At 39.8% G+C, this 23,884-nt stretch overlaps 1 protein-coding gene across 2 annotated transcripts in view; it reads right to left on the bottom strand.

Annotated features, from left to right (window-relative positions):
• The window catches only part of LOC108670811 (RNA-binding protein Musashi homolog Rbp6), an 87,808-nt gene extending 64,212 nt beyond the window's left edge, over positions 1-23,596 (bottom strand). For both annotated transcript variants that reach the window (XM_018158306.2, XM_047883913.1), the window contains exon 1: positions 23,504-23,596. In XM_018158306.2, the coding sequence (XP_018013795.1) occupies positions 23,504-23,596 (93 nt within the window). The remainder of the gene's footprint in view (positions 1-23,503) is intronic.
• Positions 23,597-23,884: the final 288 nt, after the last annotated feature.

Genomic DNA, 23,884 nt, shown 5'->3' on the forward strand with positions numbered 1-23,884 from the left:
CGTCGCCCAGGCGAACTCAGCAAATCGAGTGCTGGAGGGAACGCCGATACGGAGGAAATACGCTGAGGCCGAGACGTTGCTGGATGGAAGACTGCTGGAATTACTGGATGGAAGACTGCTGGACGGAGGAAAGACGCGGAGGCCGAGACGTTGCTGGATGGAAAACTGCTGGAGGGAACGCCGATACGGAGGAAAGAAGCGGAGGCCGAGACGTTGCTGGATGGAAAACTGCTGGAGTGAACGCCGATCCGATATGGAGAAAGGCGTGGAGGTAAAAACGTTGGTGGATGGAAGACTGCTGGACAGAACGCCGCTACGGAGGAAAGACGCGGAGGTAGAGACGTTGATGGATGGAAGACTGCTGGAACGAACACCGAAATGGCGGAGAGACGATAAAGTAGACTGGATGAAAGACAAGCAGACGGTGATATCAATGAGTTTGTTGCTAGAAAATGTCAGTGGAAATAGGAAATCATAGATTCATGGTTATAATTCAAGAACGCAATTGTGATAGAAACGTCAAGCTTAAAAATCGGTATAAGGGAAAGCCTTGCAAAGCAAAGAACTCCATATCTACATTTGCGTAAAAAAGCAAATAAGGTTGAGGCATAGCAAATTATTTCATAAATAAAAACGAAAATAAGAATAATTTGGATATTGGAAGTCATTTTTATAATTGAGGTGTAAATGAAATTGCTGATAACAAACATCAATAGAAGGAAGTCAAATAAAGCTGAACGAATTTTCTTAAATTATGTTGGAATTAGACCGAGTTTTACTGTACTCATTACCTTCTGTGAAGCTGCTTGATTTATGTTTAATCTCTTATATTAGTGATTCGCGGATAAAATGCGTGAAATGAAACGAAAATAAATTATAATTATTGCAATTTCGGTCGAATAAGGGGAGCATGTTGGAAAAATAAACTTTTACGCGTTCTGGGAAAAAATTCCGTGAAAAATCTCAACATCCTCCTTTTCAAGCAGTCAAGAATCGAGACGCAAGAAAGGAAGTCAACGCAACTTTTGTAAACAATGGACTGAGGAAGTAGAGTGAATCATTGTAGTTTTCTTCATTAGGAATAAAAATAACACGAATAAAGAATTACTGAATTGAAGTGCCTTAATTTCTTATCTTTTTCCGAGGGGATGCATGCGTATACGTTGATCAAGTCTCTCGTGCATGGAGAGAGATATTGAGAGACAATTTGTGAGGGAAGGGAGTCAATTGAGTGACTTAATGGCAGCGTCCTTATCTCTCGAGTTTCGGAGGAAAGGTTGTCGAGGATCAAGATCTCTTCTTTTTTATGAAGTTCCTTCTGAATGGCAGAGTCGCTTCACAACGACGCTTCAACTTCTTCGTAAATAAGAGGCCATTAGCGACCACCCCATCCACGTTCAATGGCTTTCTTCATACGGAAATACGGCAAAGACTCCACGATATTCGGCTAAAGCAAATAAATGCCTTTAATAATCCTAATTCTGGTTTTAATATGTAAAACAACATTACAATCGTGTGGTTATACGAAAATTAGCTAAATAACAATGCTTATGTTTGGGTTCTTCTATGGTTTTCAGGGTTCATCTGGAACAAACATCGGGTTCATCCGTTTTGATTGGATTCTTCCTATATTCAATTAAAGCTCAATCGATTAGTTTTTCATAGCTGAAATAAAAGAAACACGGAAAAGATTTTGAAACTTATGCGCATAGTACGATTTAAAATTAAAATTACGTTAGATATATGGATGCCAAGTTCACCGCTAACATTTCTGAAATAACTTTCGATCATAACTCCTTTTCAAATGTCCAAACTTCCAACTTGATGAGGTCATCATTGTTCATTACCAAAAACTGAATCTCGAACCTCAATATTATCGTTAAATGCCGAGTTATCAAAAAATCTAATTTCCGGACCAAAGTTTGAACATTTTCACGCAACATTTGCCTGCAGCGTCGAAAATAGCTGGAATGTCGTCGCAATATTCGGTACTGGGCTCACATAATGCAGTGTATTTCTTCCTACATTGAGATCTTTAAATGATTGAAACGATCGAACAAGATTTTAATGACAAAAACCTTGATGTTTGAAGGTTAATTTCCAGGATTGACATCAGCAGATGTGAGAATAATCGTTTTTTATCTATATGTGCCAGGCACTTCAGAAATTCCAAAACTCAAAATGAAAATCACTTTTATTTCCATATAAATTCTATAATTAACCACATTTATAACTATTTGTTGCGCTATTTCATTGCATAATGTAATAAGTATATAGTTTAATTAATCGATCATGTCCATTATGACGTATAAATGAACTTGAACGCCAGAACGAACCCTTTGCAGATTGTACTTTATTTTTTTTTATTCATGACGTAAGGAAAACGATCGGCGAATAAATTTGCTTCCTCTTTCACCCACGAAGTGATGGCCGCGGCCGTGAGTAAAATAATCATCGATCGAATCTCAGGAACAGAAACAATGACGCCAGAAAACAGTGAAAATATCGGATAAAGAAATATAAGGATTTACTTGCTCACCGTGCCAGAAGTCTGATAAAATCTCATTGTACAATGGCTAACGATCAGGATTTTTTTTAACCGTTTCATTACATTTCATTTCTAGCTGAATTCTTACAACAAAAAATTTAAACTTAAACTGGATACCAAAATTCATTTCTAGTCAACGAATTCATGACAAGAAATATCATACGCTTGGATGCACGTGTATTCGGGAATAAAGACGATATTCCTTAGAAAGCATAAATTTTTCAAAAACCAGGAAAACAATAGAAGATAGAGCGCCTGGTATAAAACAGAGAATTACTGTATACGTTTTTTAACGATCAATGAAATTCAGTTGACTTGGACTCTTAATATACGCACAAAAGTTTTTTCTTAGTTTCTAGAACATTCACACACTTGTCGTTGCCTTGATGAAAGAAGAGACGAAATTGAAATAAACAAACAATGATCGCGAGAAATAGAGGGTAAAAACTCCCGATAAATTTATCAACATCGTTATGTCAACCCAACACCAAACTGCGCTCTGTCTGGAGGAGACCATGCACTCGGAAAAATCAGTGGATCATATTATACGAATAGTAACACACTTCCTGCATGGAGCACTGATAGGTCATTTTGCATTGGAAAAATAAGCCAGGTTTACCCACAGCAGGGCAAGAAATGCATCTTTATTTGGACAAACTCTCTTCAAATTATGTGAGTGCCGACATGGAAGCCGAGAATGACAGCGCTGCGCCCAACAACAGCTTCAAGCAAAGCGCAAGGCAGAGAAAAATTTGATCCAGATAAAATCCTAATGCTCCCAGTGATGAGGCCAGCAGTGGCTCGTGATTAATGAACAACATGTATCACGGTGTGGGGGCTTCAGTTTCATTATTTCTGGGCTGCAACACTGCACGTTATTCTCACGACCTCCCGGCGGTCTGAAGTTGCTTTTCTCAGCAGCCCGAACTACTTAGAAGTCGCTGCTACTGTCTTTTATGATTTTTGGAGGGTCTAAACTAGGGAGAAAAATATATGTTTACGTGTCTATTTAGATATAAATTCTGAGTAAAAACGATATAGACATTTATAGAGTGAATAAAAAGTGAGTATTTATGAATAAATGAAAAAATGAGCCAATAAAAATTGAAGAATACGAATCCATTTGAAGTACTATATTTAGCAGAACTTTATGGAACAAAATTTTTGGAAGAATGGGAGTTGCGACGAATACTTTGTCCAATTTTTGACGTCCGTATCCTAGTCCACGCTGATGCGTGGAATTTGAAATCTGTGAGAAATTCGGAAATCCATGAAGTAGGAGCCTGATTCCTACGAGTATATAACATAGGACGTACTATACAAAGAATGATATTGAGTGAAAAAAACTAAATAATTGCATGCAGAACTAGACTCTAGGAGAAATTCACGCGCTGAACAGCGTTCAGGCCTGGCGACCATTTAGTGGACTTAGGTTACAATGCGTCGTCGTCCCTGGTCAGGCGGTGAAGTTCAATCGCGCCTCAACTTTGATCCTTCCTCCAAGTCCCTCAATCGAAATTTATGCCCCACTGATTCCAATTGACCGACCGCATTGAGCAGACTGGCGCGGAGGGAGGGACAATCTACTAGGATCTTAGGAATCGGTTCTGTAAAAGTAGTTCGTAACTCAAGTGAGCGAGTTTCGGTTCTGTAAACAGAGTTAGTAACTCAAGTGAGCGAGCATCAGTTCTGTAAACGTAGTTCGTAACTCAAGTGAGCGAGCATCAGGGGCACTACTTTCAAAACTCGCTAATTAAGTGAACGTAAGTACTTACGCTCTATTTTCTTGTCTATGATTGGTGTATTTTGCTTGAAAGGCCGTCAATGATTGACCGATGAAATTACGATCTCTTAAATTTTTTTGAAAGTATAAGCCCTGTTCTGTAAATGCAGTTTGTAACTCAAGTGAGCGAGTATTGGTTCTATGAACGCAGTTCGTAACTCAAGTGAGCGAGTATCGGTTCTGTGAACGCAGTTCGTAACTCATGAAGAAGTCGAACGAACAACTCCCTGCCGGCGTCTCTCAGAGCGATACGGAGTGCGTCAAAGTTGCCAATGGGGAGCTATAAGCGCTTGCCACTTTTCAACATGCCACTCCCTTGACAAACGGTAAAAGTGCGCAATTTATGGCGAATGGAAGCAGTTAGGGACAGTTGTTAAACTTGCCCGCGCCACTAACCGTCCGAGACTGAAAGTTAGGCAAACGCTTACCACACTCACGGTTGGAGCGGTTCGGGCAATGGTCCCGAGCAACATCAAGACTGCGACACACTAACTTTAAGACAATAATAACTTGCACTTGACGACTTTCCAGGCAACACAGCGAAAGCCAACATTTCTGGGGAGAATTCTTGTCTCCGTCTTCAAGTTTGAAGCTTCTCTCCAAGAAATGAAATTAGAAACTGCTGTGCTGCGAGAATAATTCTGTTTGTTTCCAAGGGTAAGTTTGAAAGAAATATGAAATGCTGTTAACTTGAGTGCGTCTTGGAGCCAAGTGATGGATATACGTAGGCCGGTATGACGTCATACGACATTAATGCAAGAAAATCAGATCAGAATTGAAAATAAAAACGACAAAAATTCTCGCTGGCGATCGCGCAAATCCCATATCACTTCCCCAGCTCAGAAATACTTCGATTGAATGTGGGGCCAAAATTACAAGTAAAATGAAGCTGATATTAGAGTAGAAGTTGAGTGAAGCACTTTTATCATTTGGCATCGCGCAAGAGAACCTCGAGGGAAAATTAAAGGACTGGCAGAGCTGACAATGAAGCGCGCGCCTCCTTGATGCAATCAGCGGCGTTGTCGGGGAGCTTCTCTGCCACAGATATTGGATAGCTCCACACGAATTAATTCCACCCAAAAATGAATGAGAGTTGCTGAGAGCAAGAATAGTGCGAGGTAGGATTTCTCGAGCAGACGGCAGCGTCTAGAAGATGTCAGGAGCGCCGTGCAATGCGAGCCTCAGCCGAGTGGTCGTTGTCAAAAGTTTTACTTAAATTTATGAGTCGAGTTACCGGTCGTCTTCGCACGAAGACAGTGGAGGAATAATTCCATGTTGAATTAGACGAATTAAAATCTTCAATGTAAATGATATATTATATAGTGTATATTTATTTAGATATTTATTTAGGGGATTATCTTTTCTCACTAACAAAGATGCAATTCATTCAAAATTATTGATCTATCTTTATTTATGAAGTTCAGGCAAGAAACAAGGCACTCACACATGACACATCACTCAAATCACACTCTACATCACAAAAACGTCTGTTCAGTTGTTTGCATGCATGCTTGAGTCAATAATACCTGAATATTCACACGTGAAATTCGAAGCACTTTAAGTATTTCTCCATTGATGAATGAATGGATGCATGAGTCGTGAACCCGTGCCCCTACCGCTGTCTTGCAGACTAATGTCGTGGGTGCGCTGCAGCGCTGCGCTCTATGAGGAAAGTCTAAATTATGAAACCGTCGTTGGAGTTTCTTGAGAAAATTTCGACCACTGAATGTCAAAACTTTGGCAATTTGGCCTTTGGAAGAGAGAGTCGGGCGAAAACAGTAATTTTTTGTGGTTTTGGGACACACAAACATAGAAGCCTTAGTGAGGTCACAGAAGCTACATTCGCTTTGGTTGTGGACACAAGAACCGTTTTTTTAAATTCCGGCAATAACATTCAGCGTTATTTTTAAAATGACGGTACATTATGGGTTCAAAAATTCGTAAGGTTATAAAAAACCCTTCATATATCTAAAATGGACAACAGGCTAACTTATTCAAGAACACGTATAGCGGCTGATTCCTCGTCTGCGATTGCTGGGTTTAGCTTGAAAAGCCGTCAGGGATTGGCTGAAAAAGTTATGAACTAGTCGATATTTTTGACAGAGAGACCTTAGCCAATAATATTTCTAAAAATTTGGGGAATAGTTGTGTGTATTGTGAAATGTGTGGCAATAAGAAGAGAGATAAAAAGTAGAAATATATAAAGAAATAAAAAGCGCGTGATCTGGTTTTGTTCTTCCCGCAGTCTCGGCGTGGAGAATAATTGCTGCGACAACAGCAAAATGCATCCCAATGCCTGCATTACCGAGACCATTCGTGTTGTAGTGTTGACTGCAGATTGATTTCCATTCTTAATTAAATAGAAAACATCCTCGTTGTTGGATTTCACGCTGAAAACCACATGCTACCTTTTATTCATCATGCATTGACCAGAAATTTAACAGGTCAAATTCTCCAAATTGTTACACGCTTGATTAATCATGCAAAAACGGAGTGCAAACGTACCACTGATACGTCCTCTCGCCGATCAAACTGGGTCAGGATGACCCACGCAAGGATAAATCGTGCATTGCCAAGAGTAGAAAGTCTTTTTCATGTCTCTCAGTGATGCTTACCATGATAAAATGTATATTATTGGATGAATCGCGGCTTCAAGGAGTTGAAAAGAGTTTAGTTGAGCGAGTAACACGAAAGATATCACGAGAATAGTCAGAGGTCTCTGCCGTATACTGAAAATAAATCGTTTATCAATCTAAAAGAATTTCTGTCCAAAAATCAATTTTGAATTCCAATAAAAAATTTAACTTTTTCTCCTGCAATTTAATGAACGACATTAAATCGAATTTTTAGCATGAAATGGAATGTGAAAATTTTCAACATGTGATATACGAATTTACTCGTCAAGAGCCTTTTGGGGTGTTTTTCTCCCACTACCTAATGTAGAAGAGCAAACTTTACAATTAGTTTGAAGCATTTTTCTAAACTCGACAACTTGGGCATAATAGCTTGAAACTCAGCTTGATAATTGAACTCCTACAGATTTTAAATTCAAGAATACGTTCATACCATTTAAAGCAAAGAAATCATTGAATTTGCATTAAATTAATAACTAAGTATACATGTAATTTGAATATTTAATTGCAAAACCAACGACTGACAAATACAAGGAAGCTGCTGCTGGATTTACCATTGTTGAATATTTCATAAGATACTTCAGGGACTAGATGAAAGAAATTCATTCATTGCCCGCAATGTGACATCGTTTTCAATTAACTGGAAAACAAACAAATATCACTCATTTGTACAATGTCGCTCGTAGAACTGTTCAAGATGGCCTAGTCAATAACCTAAACAGAGAAATATGTATTTTTTGTACAGTATTTGGTAGAGAGTGTAAATCAAGGTATGAAAGAGTGCCTAACCTGACGTTACGAAGAAACATATTCCATGAGTACCATACAAACGCGCAGTGGATCAATCAAGAAAATGAGCGAAACTTCATCAAAATAGCGCTGCACTTTTTGCCTAAGTTCGTGCCATCTTTACCCAGTTTGGTTCGACAAATGAGCGGTGCAGTCCGCTCTATGCTCGTGTTGTGGTAGTATCAATATTTAAACAATATGACCTATTCAGTTTTTAGAGTGTATATAGGCTTGCTTCGGGAGCCGGAATGCTACAGCAACTAGACGCACCCGTGCTGAATTGTAGGCTTCGATCAGACTAGGCCACTTTGAGAGTCGTTAAAGCCGTCTTACGGCTGGCCAACCGTTGGCCAATCATTTAAAAATCACGGATCAACAGACTTAGAAGCGACACAAGGTTCGAGTCATCAACATTCCACGTCTATAGCCGATTTTGCCTAATGAAATTAGATCGTCAATCAGGACATCACCTCAGCTCGAAAAAAAGAAGATTTATTGGTGCGTTCATTTTAGGTCTTCATTCTCATTATATCGTGTGGCTTCTTTGGATTCAATTCTTTATTTATTTCAGTCTACACAAACCAAAAAGAAAAATAATTATCTTGTGTTTTTTTCAAAGAAGTCCCATCATAATTTTTCATTTCTCTCGTTAAATGCGAAGTCATATAGATCAGACATTTTCAGCTATCTTCATCAAATCCTCGCGAGCTGTAAGAAACGGTCAAAGAAGCAAATGTCGAAACGTGAAGCTGACAAGAATCACTTCGGTCGATCGCGGACGCAAAACGTAAGATATGCAGACTTGTTTTGTGGCAGGCTACAATGAATTTATTCAGTTGTATACGTCAAAAAATTAACCTATACGCTCCAAAAAGCCATGTTATTGATCAAGGCTTTTATTGATCAATTCTTCACATGGCGGATGAAGCATCAAAGTGCTGTCACTCGCAGCAACGCCATAACAAATGATAAGTCAAGACGAATGTGGATGATTATACGAACATTTATCGAGCAGTGTGTACGATCATCGAAACGAGATTTAATGATATCTAAAGACGCCTGCTGATGACTATAGTGTGTAAATAAATGGACAATACTACATTCATTTTACTGAGTGCTTGATTAAGGGACACCGTGATGGAACGTTCAGGCCTTACGACCGCAACGGGCAAATCCCGGAGTTACAGACCGCGTTACGGTTACAGTTATAGCGCTGTCACTCCCTATTGAGACTTATAGCTGGATCAGGGACGGCCAGCCATCAGACGCTCGTGCTCCGACGATGTTTCTCAATAGGATGAGACTGTCGTCAAATCCAAACTCACCATAAAACACACAAACGCTTCTGGAACACAGATTAAAGTCGGAGAATCTGCACCAACTCGAGCTTTAAAACAACGCAGTCGTGCACTAAACGAAGGAATGGGCTCTGTGAGATAAAGCAGGTTCGAGATATGAAAAAACTTGAGAGATACAAATAAACAGCATTAATTAAGAGACGCAAGGCCAAGGTATCTGGAGCTATGCAGACCGGCGTTCAGGAGTGGAGGCATTCAGAAGTGGAGGCATTCAGTCATGCTTTCAGGAGTGAAAGCATTCAGCCAGGCGTTCACGAGTGGAGGCATTCAGAAGTGGAGGCATTCACGAGTGGAGGCATTCAGAAGTGGAGGCATTCAGTCATGGGTCCAGGAAAATTTAATATTTATTATAAGGAACATTATTGAGTTTCAAGTTACGATTGAAAAGATTGACAACGTTTTCGTACATAATAAAAAATTAGAGCATTTGTGCTAATCATGGCTCGACAGCCGTCTGTTATGAGCCATCGAGCGATAGATTTGTAATATAATTTCAGGGATTGAGAATATCACACTAATGAAAATAATTAGTACTAAATTAATATCGATGATACGTTAATAACAAAAACAGGTAATAATACTTTTATCAGATGCAGAAACGACGGAGTTCAATTGATGCAGAAACGACCCATTGAACTCCGTAAGGGATGTAGCATTCACCCGCATTGAAAAACAAGAGTGTTTGGGTGAGCGATCATGAGCCATCGGAATGCGCTTAAAAATCTCTGCTAAGATTCAGATACGAGAAGAATTTTAATTCAAGGAGAAATTTTCTGAAATTTCAGTCCAGATAAAAAATTAGATGAAAAGTGTTCTATGACCCTAAAAAAACAAAATGAAGCATTAAAATATTATAAGAAAAAAAAATCAAAATAACGGAAGAACTACGGTAGAAGCAAGTTGAGTGCAAGAAGAATTGACAGATAAGAAAGAATTATTAGATTTTCCTTCCCTGGATGCCTTGCGAAATGCTTAATAATATTCACCATTTAATTGAAGCTCGCCAATCTGCAGACGCACAATTAACAATAAAAACGTGTTCATAGTGACGAATAAGATCTTGACCAGCCACTCATTCGCCTTCATGCATGCAGAAAAAAAAACAGTGACCATAATCGAGGTTCAATCCATCCACCTCGCTTCGATTTCATATTAGACAGCAAACTAAAGGATTCTAAAATAGGCTTCGCAAAATTAAAATAGTTCTGAAACATATCAATATAACATCGCGTAGTTCAATTTAGAGCGCAAGCTTCACAAGATCAATATTATTGCAGTGCCAGCACAATAATTCCTCGAGCCGTCGTAAATTCATCAGATTCCTCATGGCGCTCGAGTTCCCAGTGAAATTTCAATACTAACGTCAGAGTTGTAGTCTGACTTGAGCGGCAATTTTAATAACCTCAATGGGGAGATGGAACAGTGAAGCCATAATTTGGAATCGTAGCTTCAGGGTATCAATAAAATTTCTCGGAGAACTCATTTTGGCCGAGTCCAGCTGTGAATATGAATATATAGAATGGATACACGAGTAAGTCTTCTGCAACATCGCAGTCAATTATAAATATTGATTTCAGAAATTGTGTTCGTACATTAAAATAACACAAATAGCGAACCCAATCTCTCAAAAGTTTGGCAAAACTGAACAGGATGACGCGAAGAACAAAATTGAGCTTTCAGCTCCAGGCTTGACGGGCTGATGGGACGAGAAATGTTGGAGTGCAGCGCGCGGCGGCAATCAGGGCAGCTGCTTAGCATAAACGAGCGAGACAGCGAGGCAGGAACAATCCAAGTCTACCACCAAATGAAGCCGGACGTTGCACATGCATTGCAGATGCTGGCAGGTTCACTGCATGTTCATTGCAGATGCTGGCAGGTTCACTGCATGTTCATTGCAGATGCTGGCAGGTTCACTGCATGTTCATTTCAGATGCTGGCAGGTTCACTGCAGATTCATTGCAGATGCTGGCAGGCTCACTGCATGTTCATTGCAGATGCTGGCATGTTCACTGCAGGTTCATTGAAAATGCAGGCGGGTTCACTGCAGGTTCACTACTGATGTGGGTAGGTCACTACACTAAAGGTTCGTTGTTAAGAGTAACGTTAGCAGTTGTGCAGGAGTAACTCGTGCAAGTGTGTAGGAGTGCTGGAGTGAGACGTGCTGTTCGCAATCAATGGGCAATCGTCACGGGTCTCGTCACGTTAATTGACCTTGTCTCAGCCAGGCACATCCACAGGCCTTGTCTTTAACACAAATAAGTAAGTGTACGAACCGAATAGGCTACGATTATCCGACACAATGGTCCTCGAGCTCGCACTATTTTACAATCAAATTCTTATTTTCGGTGCTTAGAACATGGCAAATGAACATTCGTTCTTCCAACAGGGATGATGGTAAGGGAGGGGGGTGGCGAGAGACAACATAAAACATAATGATGAGACAAAAAATATAAGTTCATTAGTATCACAAAAAATACTATCACATAAATGCCATTTTCCAAGTTTATTTCGTTTACACTCGTAGTTTTACTTGGTTTCGGTATTCGTTCTCAAAATCGATTGCTTACCTGGAGGTATAACTTCATTTAGGCGTTGAATTTAGAAGTTGATTCAATTTCTTCATGCCATCATGAGGCAGAATACAAGATTTCTGGTTCACAAGTTCTAGTAATCAATGGACATATTAAACTAAAATTTGAAATGATTATTTACTGGAAATCTGTCTATCACAGTTTCACTCACTTTTTTATATTTTATTTCCCCCAAGACAAGTTCAGTGAAAATATCATCTAATTAGTTAAAAAAATTTAAATTTCAAATAAGACCTCTCATCAATATCTTCTTAATTCAGAGAAATCCATAGATTTTTGCGTGAAATGAAGATTGAATTTCCAGAAAATCGCGCCCGGAAGTCGAGCTCAAAATCGCACCGATATGGAAGACCTGTCAGCCGAAGGCGAGAAAGACATTGTCCCTAAAAACGAGCGACTTGAGATTGACATAAGGCTCATTACTTTCTGCTTTGCTCATCTCGTGCCAGACAAGGAGAATATCTGGTGCCATCACTAGAAATTTCTGTCTTCATAGCAACTGGAAGGATCACACGACGAAGGAACGACGTCATTAAGACGAGAGCCTCGCGCGCATATTTGATGTGCCGCCATCGACGTCAAGAAATAGCGACTTGGGCGCGAAAACAAAGAAGTTAATTAATCTTATTATTTTGGTTTGGACTTTGTTCAAATTAGAACGTGCAATTACAGAAGGAGTAATTTCGAGTTGGGCTAAAAAAATAGCTACTCGTGCGCGAAAACCTAGAAGTTAATTAATCTTATTATTAAGGTTTGGACCTGCAGCGAACATAGCGGCTTGAGTGCGAAAATATAGATATAAATAATTTCTACGATTTAGGGTAAAATTTTGACAAATTAGAAACATAAATTATTATGAGGATTAATTTTTAGTGTTGAATCGTGTTAGTCACGACCGTTAGGAAACAATGATCGGATCTTTAACAGGGTTCATTTCGATGAGAGAAAATATGAAAGCTTTAAATTACGGTGGCTAATGAAAATAAGTGATATTTTTTAAACACAATGGAGCTCAGGTAATCCATCACAAAATAAAGTTGTTATTTCTCATTATTCAATCCAATATTAACAATTCACAAAATTTGAAGTTTCTCACGACGAAAAAAAAAAAGGATTTCATGGCGTAAAAGAACTTAATTAATATTATTCATGAGAAGCTAGCTTCTTTAAAAGCCATTACTTCAACCATGAACATAAATGAACACCAGACACAATAAAACGATTATTATGGATTATGAATCTTATACAGTAGATTAAATTAAGGTGCATCGCAGGCTGCTGACCACAGTTTATATACAAGGAGTCGGGTAATTTTATAATAATATTTACAAATTGAACAAACCGAGAAAACTTCCAACATTCTGGGACGCGTCGCGGAAAAGTTTCAGATTCTCCTGACGAACAGGTAAATAAGTTGCTCAATAAACAATCAAGTTAAATATTAAGTTATTCATATTCACTAAAATTGAAGAAACAAGATCGCTGCATTTGCTAAGAAACATCTAGGATTAATTATTAACTTATATTTATTTACTTAAAGTCTAAGAAACATGAGCTGCATTTGTTTAGAAACAAGTGCAAGTTTTACACGGCATAGAGGTTATCAGCAGAAAAATTATTGAACCAAGCTTCCCTAACAGTGACACACGTTTTTAGCGTAGCACTGACATGCCCCTTTCAGGTACGGAACTGGGGCATGATGAGCCAAACAAAGGCGAAAAGTACATCGATATTCGTGCAGCCCAATAATTTTTCTGGGTGTATAAGCTTAGCCTCAGTGAGTGGGAGGCCACAGAGGCTAAGTACGAGGCTAAATTTGCAGTGGTAGGAGGAACGATGCTATAACCTGGCCTCATGTCAGCACATCATGGAGCCAACTAATTCCTGCCTATTAAGTAAATGGTTGCATGCTAGAGGGTTGTATAGTGGCAACAGCCGCAATATTTATCACATTAAGTTTACGACATACGGCCATAACACGGCATGTCAGGCCGTGCTACGTATACATGCCTTCACTTCTTATGAGATTAGATTTCTGCGCTCGCATCGCTCCGTGCATAACGGAGTGGCTAACATATAAATAATACGGGCAATCATCTTAATTTATAGATTATAAATGATGCTGTTTATAATGAGGAGATAGATTGTTACAATCCCAGAAGTGAATAGGGCAGGAAAACCAGAAAAAAATTAAAAACAACTACAACCTCCAAGAATTGAAACTGGAAAAAATAGCCGCAGCACCATTGCATCGTGGAACGTTGTAATTTAAGCTAAATTAACATAAAACTTGAGGAATAAATCGCAAATCTCATGAGTATCGTGATGCGCGGGACAGCAATTCAAGTTAATAGCAGATCATCAGAGTGAGCGAGCTTAGCGTATACTAGGTTAATTAAAATGGAGCGAGCAGCAACATTAGAGTGACCGAGCATAGCTTATACCTGATCGCTTGAAATGGAGCGAGCAGCAACATTAGAGTGACCGAGCATAGCGTATACCTGATCGCTTGAAATGGAGTGAGCAGCAACATTAGAGTGACCGAGCATAGCGTATACCTGATGGCTTTAAATGGAGTGAGCAGCAACATTAGAGTGACCGAGCACAGCTTATACCTGATAACTTGCCACGGAGTGAGCAGTAACTTTAGAGAGAGCGAGCACAACGCTCGCTCAGAACGTAGCGAGCAGGAGCAGCAGCAAGCCATCTCAATTACGACGTAGAGGTGCAGGCAGTTAAGGCAGAGAACATCGGAAGCATTAAGAGACTCGAGGCCTAAGACGGCTTTAGCTCGGATGAAGTTCATGTAGCGAAGTCTTGATAAGGCCTCGGGACACCGATGTGTCTTCTCTTATAGCCTGTGTAGGTAATTGCAGCCTCATTCAACACGAGGCGAACGCTCGTGCAGGAACAAGGCAAGCCTAGCTTGCTCGCCTGCATTATCAAGAGTCAAGACGCATTGCTCGAGAAAGCGGACTCGGAACTGAGTCTACAATGAACAAGATTGAACCGCATACAAGTAGCGACACCCTTAGCAACGATGGTAACAGTGGTTTGGTGCTTAAAGTTAAAATAGGTAATACGAGACGCACTAGATTCTGTAGATTCTGTAATAGGTAATACAACACTTACTTGATATTAAAAGTGGTGATACACTAGGATCCACGCTTTCGTGTTAGTGAATGTCAAAGATGAAAATAATATAACGAACCATCCATCACCCAGGTAGGGTGATGGCAATTAAGGCTATTTCGTGACGAGAGAGTATGGTGATGAAACAGGGTTATGACAAGATGGGTGATGACAATAGGCATGATCGCGACGGTGCATCGCGAAAACATGAAAAGTCGGCCATAATATACTTTCAAAAATCGCTAAGTGAACGTAAGTACTTACGCTCAATTTTCACGTCCATGATTGGTAGATTTTGCTTAAAAGGCCGTCAATGATTGGTTCATGAACGTACGATCTCTTTACTTTGTTTGAAAGTATAGGCCCAGGTCATCACAAGGCACTCGCAAAAGTTGACAATTCCGCTACCGTCGTTCTGCAGAGCCGGGACTCGGTGAGAAAGAATCGTGACGATGGCGGTCGTGACGAAGAAATCGTGACGAAGAAGTTCGTGACGACGGAGGTCGTGGTCGTAAAAATAGCTCTCATATTCGGCCGCTATAAACATAATGCGCGGCGCTCGCGTGACGCGACTGACGACCACGCGCGCTCAGAGTGTCGCAGCCACGGCGTCCGTGAGAGGCTTGCGTTGATTATAATAGTGTTCTAGTAATTAAATATACCGCTTATGTTCCTTAGTTAGAACCTGAAATGAACGATTGACAAACAAGCTGATTTCATGGAATATTGAATATTCGCATGCGCTATTCCACATATTATTCAACATTCCATTATTCCATTATTATTTCACATTCTGTAATTTAGTACTCATAAATGCGAAAATCTTATACACACGTTATACAACAAATCCAATGATTATAACGCGTATTTTTCGTAGCAACCGAATAAGGGCAACACGTTCAATGATGAAATTTTATCGGGATGATATCACTGGCGTTTTGCCAGTATGAAATAACTGGCGTTTTATAGGAATTCAATAATCGGCGTTTTTTGCCTGGATGAAAATAACCGGCGTTTTAACGGGATGAAATAACCGGTGTTTTACCGGGATGAAATAACTGGCGATTTACCTGGATTAAATTACCGGTGTTTATTAATCGGGATGAAATCATCGGTGATTTACCGGGATGATATTGCTGGCGTCCTTCGGTTATTCCGCTTTAAACGTGACCATGCAATAAGTTATCGAGTTTGTGGCCAGTTGCTATATCCTCATAGACTCCTTCCAAATTTTTAGCTTAGAAATTATCCGATGGAAATGAAAACAGCGACACATAGACATTAATTCATTACTCGGAAAATAATTCTTGTAGAAGACAAGTCCGATGCTAGCAAGACACGAATCTGAGGACAGCAAAGAAACTGAAATAAAAGCGCGATTGTCACTTTGCATAAATGAAGCCGAAATGAAAACATACTTCTTTGTTGTTGCAGCGGATGAAGCTCCAGAAAACATAGCGCGAAGATCTGATATTTTTGAAGGTGCTCAGAAAAGCGGAGCGTTGTCGTCATAACCTCTGAATAAACAGTCAGAAAGACGAGCTTTCGCCAGCGGACCGGAAAATACGGCATGATGGAGCACAAAATCCCCACTTCCAAAACGCCTAAAGTTCAAGCGCTCTGCCAGCTCACCAACAGGCATTTGACGTTGAAATAACGTTAGATAAACGTGGTTCCAACGTCATTTGTCCGGAGGGTCGTGCTAAGTAAATGCCAACAGGGGATTGCGATGATGTTGAAGACAGGAAAACAAAAATTAGGTAACTGAAATAAGCGGAAATAACGAATTCAGTGAAGTTTCTTCTTCTTGGGTTGTTAACGAGAGGAATTATTGCGCTTCACGTGCAGGCAGTTGCTGTGGAAAACGACATCTGGTCGTGATGACGTTTTAGCTCAGAGTCGTCATCACTAACAAGTTTGAAAAGACCGGAACGCACCCGACAGCTTCAGAATTATGGAACGTCTCCGGCCTAAGAATGATTGCAAAACGTAATTTTCTAGGCTTGGCTTTCGGTATGCAAGAAGCCCAAAAGAATATATTATAATATATATGAAATATATAATACAAAGAATACCTGAAGTGCAGTCGAAAAGACCTGTTGTTAAAAATGCTTAAAAATAGAGAAGAGCTGCAATGTTCATGTATTGACACGATATTAAAATGATACAAAATCTCCATTACTAACAATAAAATATTCAGAATGTTTAGTGATTGTCCCATAATGAGTAAATTTCAAATTGTTTTGATTTAATAAAATATAAATTATTAATGTCTTTCCACTGATAGAAAAATTTTGCGCGATATAATTGAAATGTCATAGTAAAAAAAATGTAAAAAGCAAATTTTACACACGAATCAAGTAACTGAAGCTGTAGAAAATTTAAGTAAGATTAAACCCCATCCACATGTAATTATTTGGCCCGCATAACAATCATTTATATCTAATAACAGGAAAAAAAATTATTAGAACATTAACTCTCATACTATGCATTCAGTCACTATACTTAAAATTTATAACATTTATTACATTTAAGAAACTTATATATAATAAATCCGAAAAAGCAGCAGTTTTGAGCGTGCAAAACACTAGCAGCGGCCACATATTTTAACGAGTTGCCGAAAATGCTATCACCTGCTGGATTATTCGTAATTTCGCTGCTAAATAGCGGCAAATTGAATGAGCGTCCAGAGAACGTAAGGCCTCAATACAAATGCAGTCATGATGTTCAGGCGGCGTCGCTGTGCGGCAACGGACGCTAAAATGCAATGGATGAAATTCCAATCAGTTTTCCGGCGAATGGCCACGGAATTCACTTCAGAGCTGCGAAATCAGTAACAAATTGACTCAAAAATTTCATTACCCATTAGAGACAGTAGCTTTCATCGCAGTTCCATAAATTTCAACAGCAAAATCAAAACAAGCTATATAGTACTTGTCCAATGAACCGAACATAGCCTGATTTTGGAGTGGTTTAATTCAGATCTGTTTTGCATGGAGTAGCATTGAGTGCTACACGCTCTTGCCTGGCAATGTAGTTGTTAACAAAAGAAATTCATTGGCCCCGGAAACACGGCTGCTAATTGAACCAGCGGGACCGCGGCCAGGGCAGGAAACGGCTTCCCGATCGATGGAAATCAGCGAATACAAGCCAACAAAAAATCACCACGCCCTGCCTATATTTTTCCCTATAAATATGCAGGAGTTGTTAACAATACGTTTTATCAGCTGGCGATGATACCTAAAAACTTAATACTATTTGTTTAATCGAACAAATTGAGCAGTTGATGCAGACGAATATGTTCAGGCTTGAAGTGACCTTCACACCAAGGATATAATATGTCGCTGCGCATTTCAACCTCAGTTTTGAACATATCTGATCTAAGACCAATTTTCAAATATCTGGTGAACGACTCACGAAAATTACGAGAATCAGCGACAGGCCAAACTTGGCCCATTTTGCAGTGCCGTCACTACTAAACTTGGCAAACATATTCTCAATATTTAGAGTGAAAATAAAATCCTCTTTATTTTGCTAATGGAAAATACGATGGCCGGAACCAAGTAAGAAGTAGGCCTAAGGCTCACGGATTCAAGGCATACAGAGAAGAGATAATCAGGCGGAAAACAAGCATTTCCTTAGCACTTGTGTAACCCTGCGCATTTCGTTCTAATATTGAAGGCAGCACGAGCGCCCTCTTCCTTGAAAGCTCAGTAAATACACGCGACTCGAGCGTCAACATTTGCCTGGCTCTGAATTATGCCTTATTTGAATGAAGAAAGGAAACATCTGCAAAAGTCCCTCGTTGGAATACGCATTCAAGAGCCACTTGGCGCTCACTCTTTCTCGCTCGGCTCCCTTCTTTTATTCTTTATTTCCCCACGCATCTTTAATAGTTGGAGCGTCGCGCACAACCCTGGACGCAGTCGCATAGAAACTGTGACGACCGTTGCTCCACGCGCAGTAATACAATTAGAAAAAGTACGTGACTGCACACAAAAGACACGAGAACTTCGTCGTCATTTTACCGGATATCCAGCGGGGGAACGAGGGATTCAAAGGTGCAGTGAAAAAGCTTGCATTTATTAAAATACATTTATATAAATAAATTTTTGTTCTATAACATAGAGCGTTGGTTTCGTTATAATTCAAATTTTGTACATTCAATGGAATCGATTAGCTTAATAAAATAGGGTATTTTGATAGAAATTACAGGGCGCTAAATGGCGTTGAAAAAACAAAAGATGTTTATTACAAGATATCAAGATAAATTGTGTTCAGAGAAGATCAGTTTAAAACTCTGAGTATTTTTTCAGTTTTCCGTCAACATAACTTCAGCTAGAATTCATTTAAGAAATTATCTATGAAGCAGGAAAGCTTGAAAATCCGGAAAAAAGCAAAGAGGCAAATTAGACTTCTTAGAGATGTTACTGAAACTCGGATATCGATGCCAGGATCGAAGCCTGCAGTTTGTTAGTCCAGCAAATAGAAGGAAATTTAAGCGCGAGGTCAGAGGTTGAGGGCTACGCCATAGTATATCGCGCACGAGCCTAAAGTTATCCTGGCTGCCTAATAAATGGCATGAAATTTATTGCACAAGCCAAAGAAACTTCGTAATCTGTTCCCTTGCAAAACCTGCTGTACTCTCACAGGAGTTGTGCTTCGGGTGATCGCCTGCAATATTTGGCGCTGGGAAAAGGCAGCTAGCTTGTGTGTGTAGGCCGAGTTGTGTATAGGCCGAGTTGTGCATTGGCCGAGCTGTGTATAGGCCGAGTTGCGTATAGGCCGAGCGGTGTATGTGTCGAGTTGTGTGTAGGCCGAGTTATGTATAGGCCAAGCGGTGTATATGTCGAGTTGTGTATTGGCCGAGTTGTGTATAGGCCGAGCTGTGTAATGTGCATAGGCCGAGTTGAATGTAGGCTGAGTTGTGTATAGGCCGAGTTGTGTATAGGCCGAGTTTTACGTAGGCCGAGTTGTGTAATGTGTATAGGCCGAGTTGAATGTAGGCTGAGTTGTGTATAGGCCGAGTTGTCCTAAGGCTTGCTTCAGTATCCACATTGAAATATTAGCAAAATCACAAAGACTCCTGAAATTAATAATAAATAATTTTTTCCCATTGTTAATTAATGTGAGGAAAATAATATTAGTTGTAATATTTGCAATGAAATGACAACTAAATAAATTCGACGGGCTTATTTTCGAGCTTAACAGTCAATATTTAACTTGACTGAAGGTTAATTTAACGTCTCTTTAACCCTGCCCTGCAATGAATAGACTGTTATAAAATAGCAAGCCTTCACGGAGCAGACCTTCGCTGCAGGACGAGGTCTGCGAGCTGCTATAGAGGCGGCCGTATTGCACCGCCATTAGGAAATTTAATTTCTTTTCAAGCGAAAGTACATTGAAATCCTAAATGGAAGACGGTCGGTGCTTGGCCTGCCACAAACAACTTAATTCAGGGAAAAGTTTGGCCAAGAAATACTTGGAATCTTTCCAATTTTCTCGATACACCAGTTTCGGATATCGGAAAAAGCTTGCGAAGGTACATTTCTATTACTAGGGCAAACATTACAAGGGTCCCGCCAATAGTTATTGCGCTCCTAACCACGATTTGCTACAGGTATTGGACAGAGAAATGCTGTCGATCAGAGCCCCGCCATTGTAATGCCGCTGCGCCGCTGCAGCAATCGGGAAACCAACGAAAAAAAATCGAATTCTTGGTTTTCGAAAAGGGAAACGAAGGTGTGAATACAAAAAACACAGTAAAGACTAAGACAAACACTATTTAACGCAATAATTTCACTGATTCCATTGTAGAGTGAAGATATTGGTACTTGAATGGAACGTGCAGGGGAATAAGTAAGCTAACAGAGACCATTCACCTAGGAATGAGATAACATGATTGAATGATATAAATTTAAATTTTATTATTAAAAAATAAAGAGTAACTGGTCTGAACATATTTTCATACAAAAAGAGAAATAAGTATTCTATGAATACATTACACTAAATTTACCAATCTGGAATCAAAATTCCGTAGCGAAAGTTTAATTTCACTGATGTTTACCCTGGTTGTGATTTCACTGATGCGATCGTCCGGCAATGGTTGCACCTCACCAAAGCATGCAGTTAACAGGATCGTCCTGAGATAGCAAGCATATGAGATTAGGAGGCTGGCCTTCAAGCCATTTGTATAATTTTAATGATGCTCTCAGGAGTTTAGCGAGGTAATCTGGTGTGCGCTGAGCCAAGTCTCGGCAGGGCAGCAGCCAGAAACGCTTCTCTTCAATATGCAAAAGTGGACTCAATCAAGCTCGAGGGAAGCACCGGCTTTTCCCATCTAAGTTCGCGTTGATCCAAATCTCTTGTAAGACAAACCTTGCGTAGCTCAAGTTTTGTTCTTTGCAGACTGAATAATTTCGGAGCACTTCCCAAGAGCACGAGTTTCTTTTACTTTATAATTAAGCCGCGAGAGTGATTTGCAAGTCGTGGGGGGGGGGCGATGAGGAAGACGGTCGTGGCCTGTGAGAGATGCATATATTTTGCGACGGTGGCAGCAAGAACCAGTAACAACAGCCTCTTACATGGTTGGTCACGGGCGGTGATTATGCGAAGCTTTATGTTCGTCAACGAACATTTACAATACAAAAAATGAGTAAAATGAAAGTTTGTCTCGGTATAAATCTAAAACAAAAGGTCAAAATCGAAATTAATTATCTGTAAAACTATGCTATTTTGAATGCCGCATGTAAGATGTACCAATATAAGTCGTGCAGCTGTAAACCGTGAAGTAAAATATGCGACTTAATATGAGTGCGAGGAAAAAGATATGTGTCGACAAATTCTGAAATGCGAAGCAGTAAACAATCAAGTCCCAGCTATCAGCCACACTGAAGAGCGGTACAGTAGACTATCAAGTCCCAGCTATCAGCCACACTAAAGAGCGGTGCAGTAGACCGCAGCTATAAGAAGTCCCAGCTATCAGACGCACTGAAGGGCGGTGCAGTAGACTGTCAAGTCCCAACTATCAGACACACTGAAGAGCGGTGCAGTAGACTGTCAAGTCCCAACTATCAGCCACAATAAAGAGCGGTACAGTAGACTGTCAAGTCCCAGCTATCAGCCACAATGAAGAGCGGTGCAGTAGACTGTCAAGTCCCAGCTATCAGCCACAATGAAGAGCGGTGCAGTAGACTGTCAAGTCCCAGCTATCAGCCACAATGAAGAGCGGTGCAGTAGACTGTCAAGTCCCAGCTATCAGCCACACTGAAGAGCGGTACAGTAGACTATCAAGTCCCAGCTATCAGCCACACTGAAGTGCGGTGCAGTAGACCGCAGCTATAAGAAGTCCCAGCTATCAGACGCACTGAAGGGCGGTGCAGTAGACTGTCAAGTCTCAGCTATCAGATATCAAAGTCAGAAAATATCTCGCGGCGACACGCTTGCGGACTGACATGGAGCGACGAGCCGTTAGATAAATAATGGCTAGAATGGCGAGACAACAATAGCGTGGCGAGAAACGGTCTCGTGAGGCGAGGTTTTTCCGCTGGAAGCAACAGCGACGTGCAGAAAAGGAAGTCTAAGTCTTCAATTCATTTATTAGGCCAAATAAAGGGCAACATCAACAGTGAGATCGTCTTCAAGAAAAGCAATGCAAAGTTCAGGTAACACGTAATATTTAGGGAATTTGGCTTAATTTGTCAGAATTGGGTCTTTACCAAATAATGAAATTAACAAAGAGACTGAAAGTGATTCTTATTGATAGTATTTTTGTGATATTAGATAGTGCAGAGAGAGTGAACGAAATGAGAACTAATTTAATTGGCCAGAGTCGAAGCGAGAGGACCAGGGCGAATAATTTTTGAATGAATTACATAATGACTCTGGAGTGGAGTTATTGCAGTTATGATAACGACATATGACGTTGATTTGAAGGCGACCAGGTTAGTTGTGCATGCAAGTAATGCATTTACAATATCAGTGTTGAATATTAATTAGAAATTTTGAAAAAAATCTGAAATCACCCAGTAGATTTTCAAATAGATAAATGAAAAGTTTATTCAAAAACAATCGAATCACACATGATTTGCTATTAGCTTGGTAACTGAAATATTACGACTTACATACAAATGCAAAACAAACAAAATTCATTAGAGACATTTAAAATATTTATGCATATTAAAATTATACTAGTTCTCTTAGCAAGTGGGTTATAAAAAATTCCAGCTTTGGAAGAAATGTTCACTCGTAATTCGGTCAGTTTGTCAGCCTACGCTCGTAATTCAAATGGTCGGTTTGTCAATATACGCTCGTAATTAGAATGGTTGATTAGTTAAACTATTGTTAAGATAATCGGGCGGAGCAGCTAGCAAAGCGCAGCCGCTTTATGCTCATGGATGAGGAAATTTCCGGCCTGTTTTTGTGTGCACTTCCTGCTTAGCTTTGCACCACACCTAAGCTGCAGCCCTGCTTAGCTTTGCACAACACCTAAGCTGCAGCCCTGCTTAGCTTTGCACCACACCTAAGCTGCAGCCCTGCTTAGCTTTGCACCACACCTAAGCTGCAGCCCTGCTTAGCTTTGCAGAACGCTTCTTAAAGTTTTTTATTTATGAGTTATAGTTGTGAAAACATATAAAATAATCTGTAGAAAATGCACAATAGTTACTCACCCTGCCGAACTGCTCGAAGTAATTCTTGACGTCTTCCAGGGTCGTGGGGGCCGACAGTCCCCCTACAAATATCTTCTTCGTGCGTGTCACCATCTGCGGCAAAAGAAATGCACTGATGAAACAAGTATTTTGTAGTGGAATTGAAATTATAAAATTATATGACGTAAGTAAATTCAAATCTCACATCGCAATGTAAAGAAAAATGTTTAACGAGAAACAGAGCATTAAATAAGAACATTTTAAAAAGAAGCGCAGTTCCATAATGAAAGCATTTTGAATAAAAAAAAACAATATTTTTGTTTAAAATAAAGGGAACAATGAATTAAGCTCTTAAGAAGTCAATTATTTGTACAAAATGTGTATAATTGTGTTCAATAATTT

Source organism: Hyalella azteca, unplaced genomic scaffold (assembly GCF_000764305.2).
Source record: "Hyalella azteca isolate HAZT.00-mixed unplaced genomic scaffold, Hazt_2.0.2 contig14006, whole genome shotgun sequence".
Taxonomy (NCBI): Eukaryota; Metazoa; Arthropoda; class Malacostraca; order Amphipoda; family Hyalellidae; genus Hyalella; species Hyalella azteca.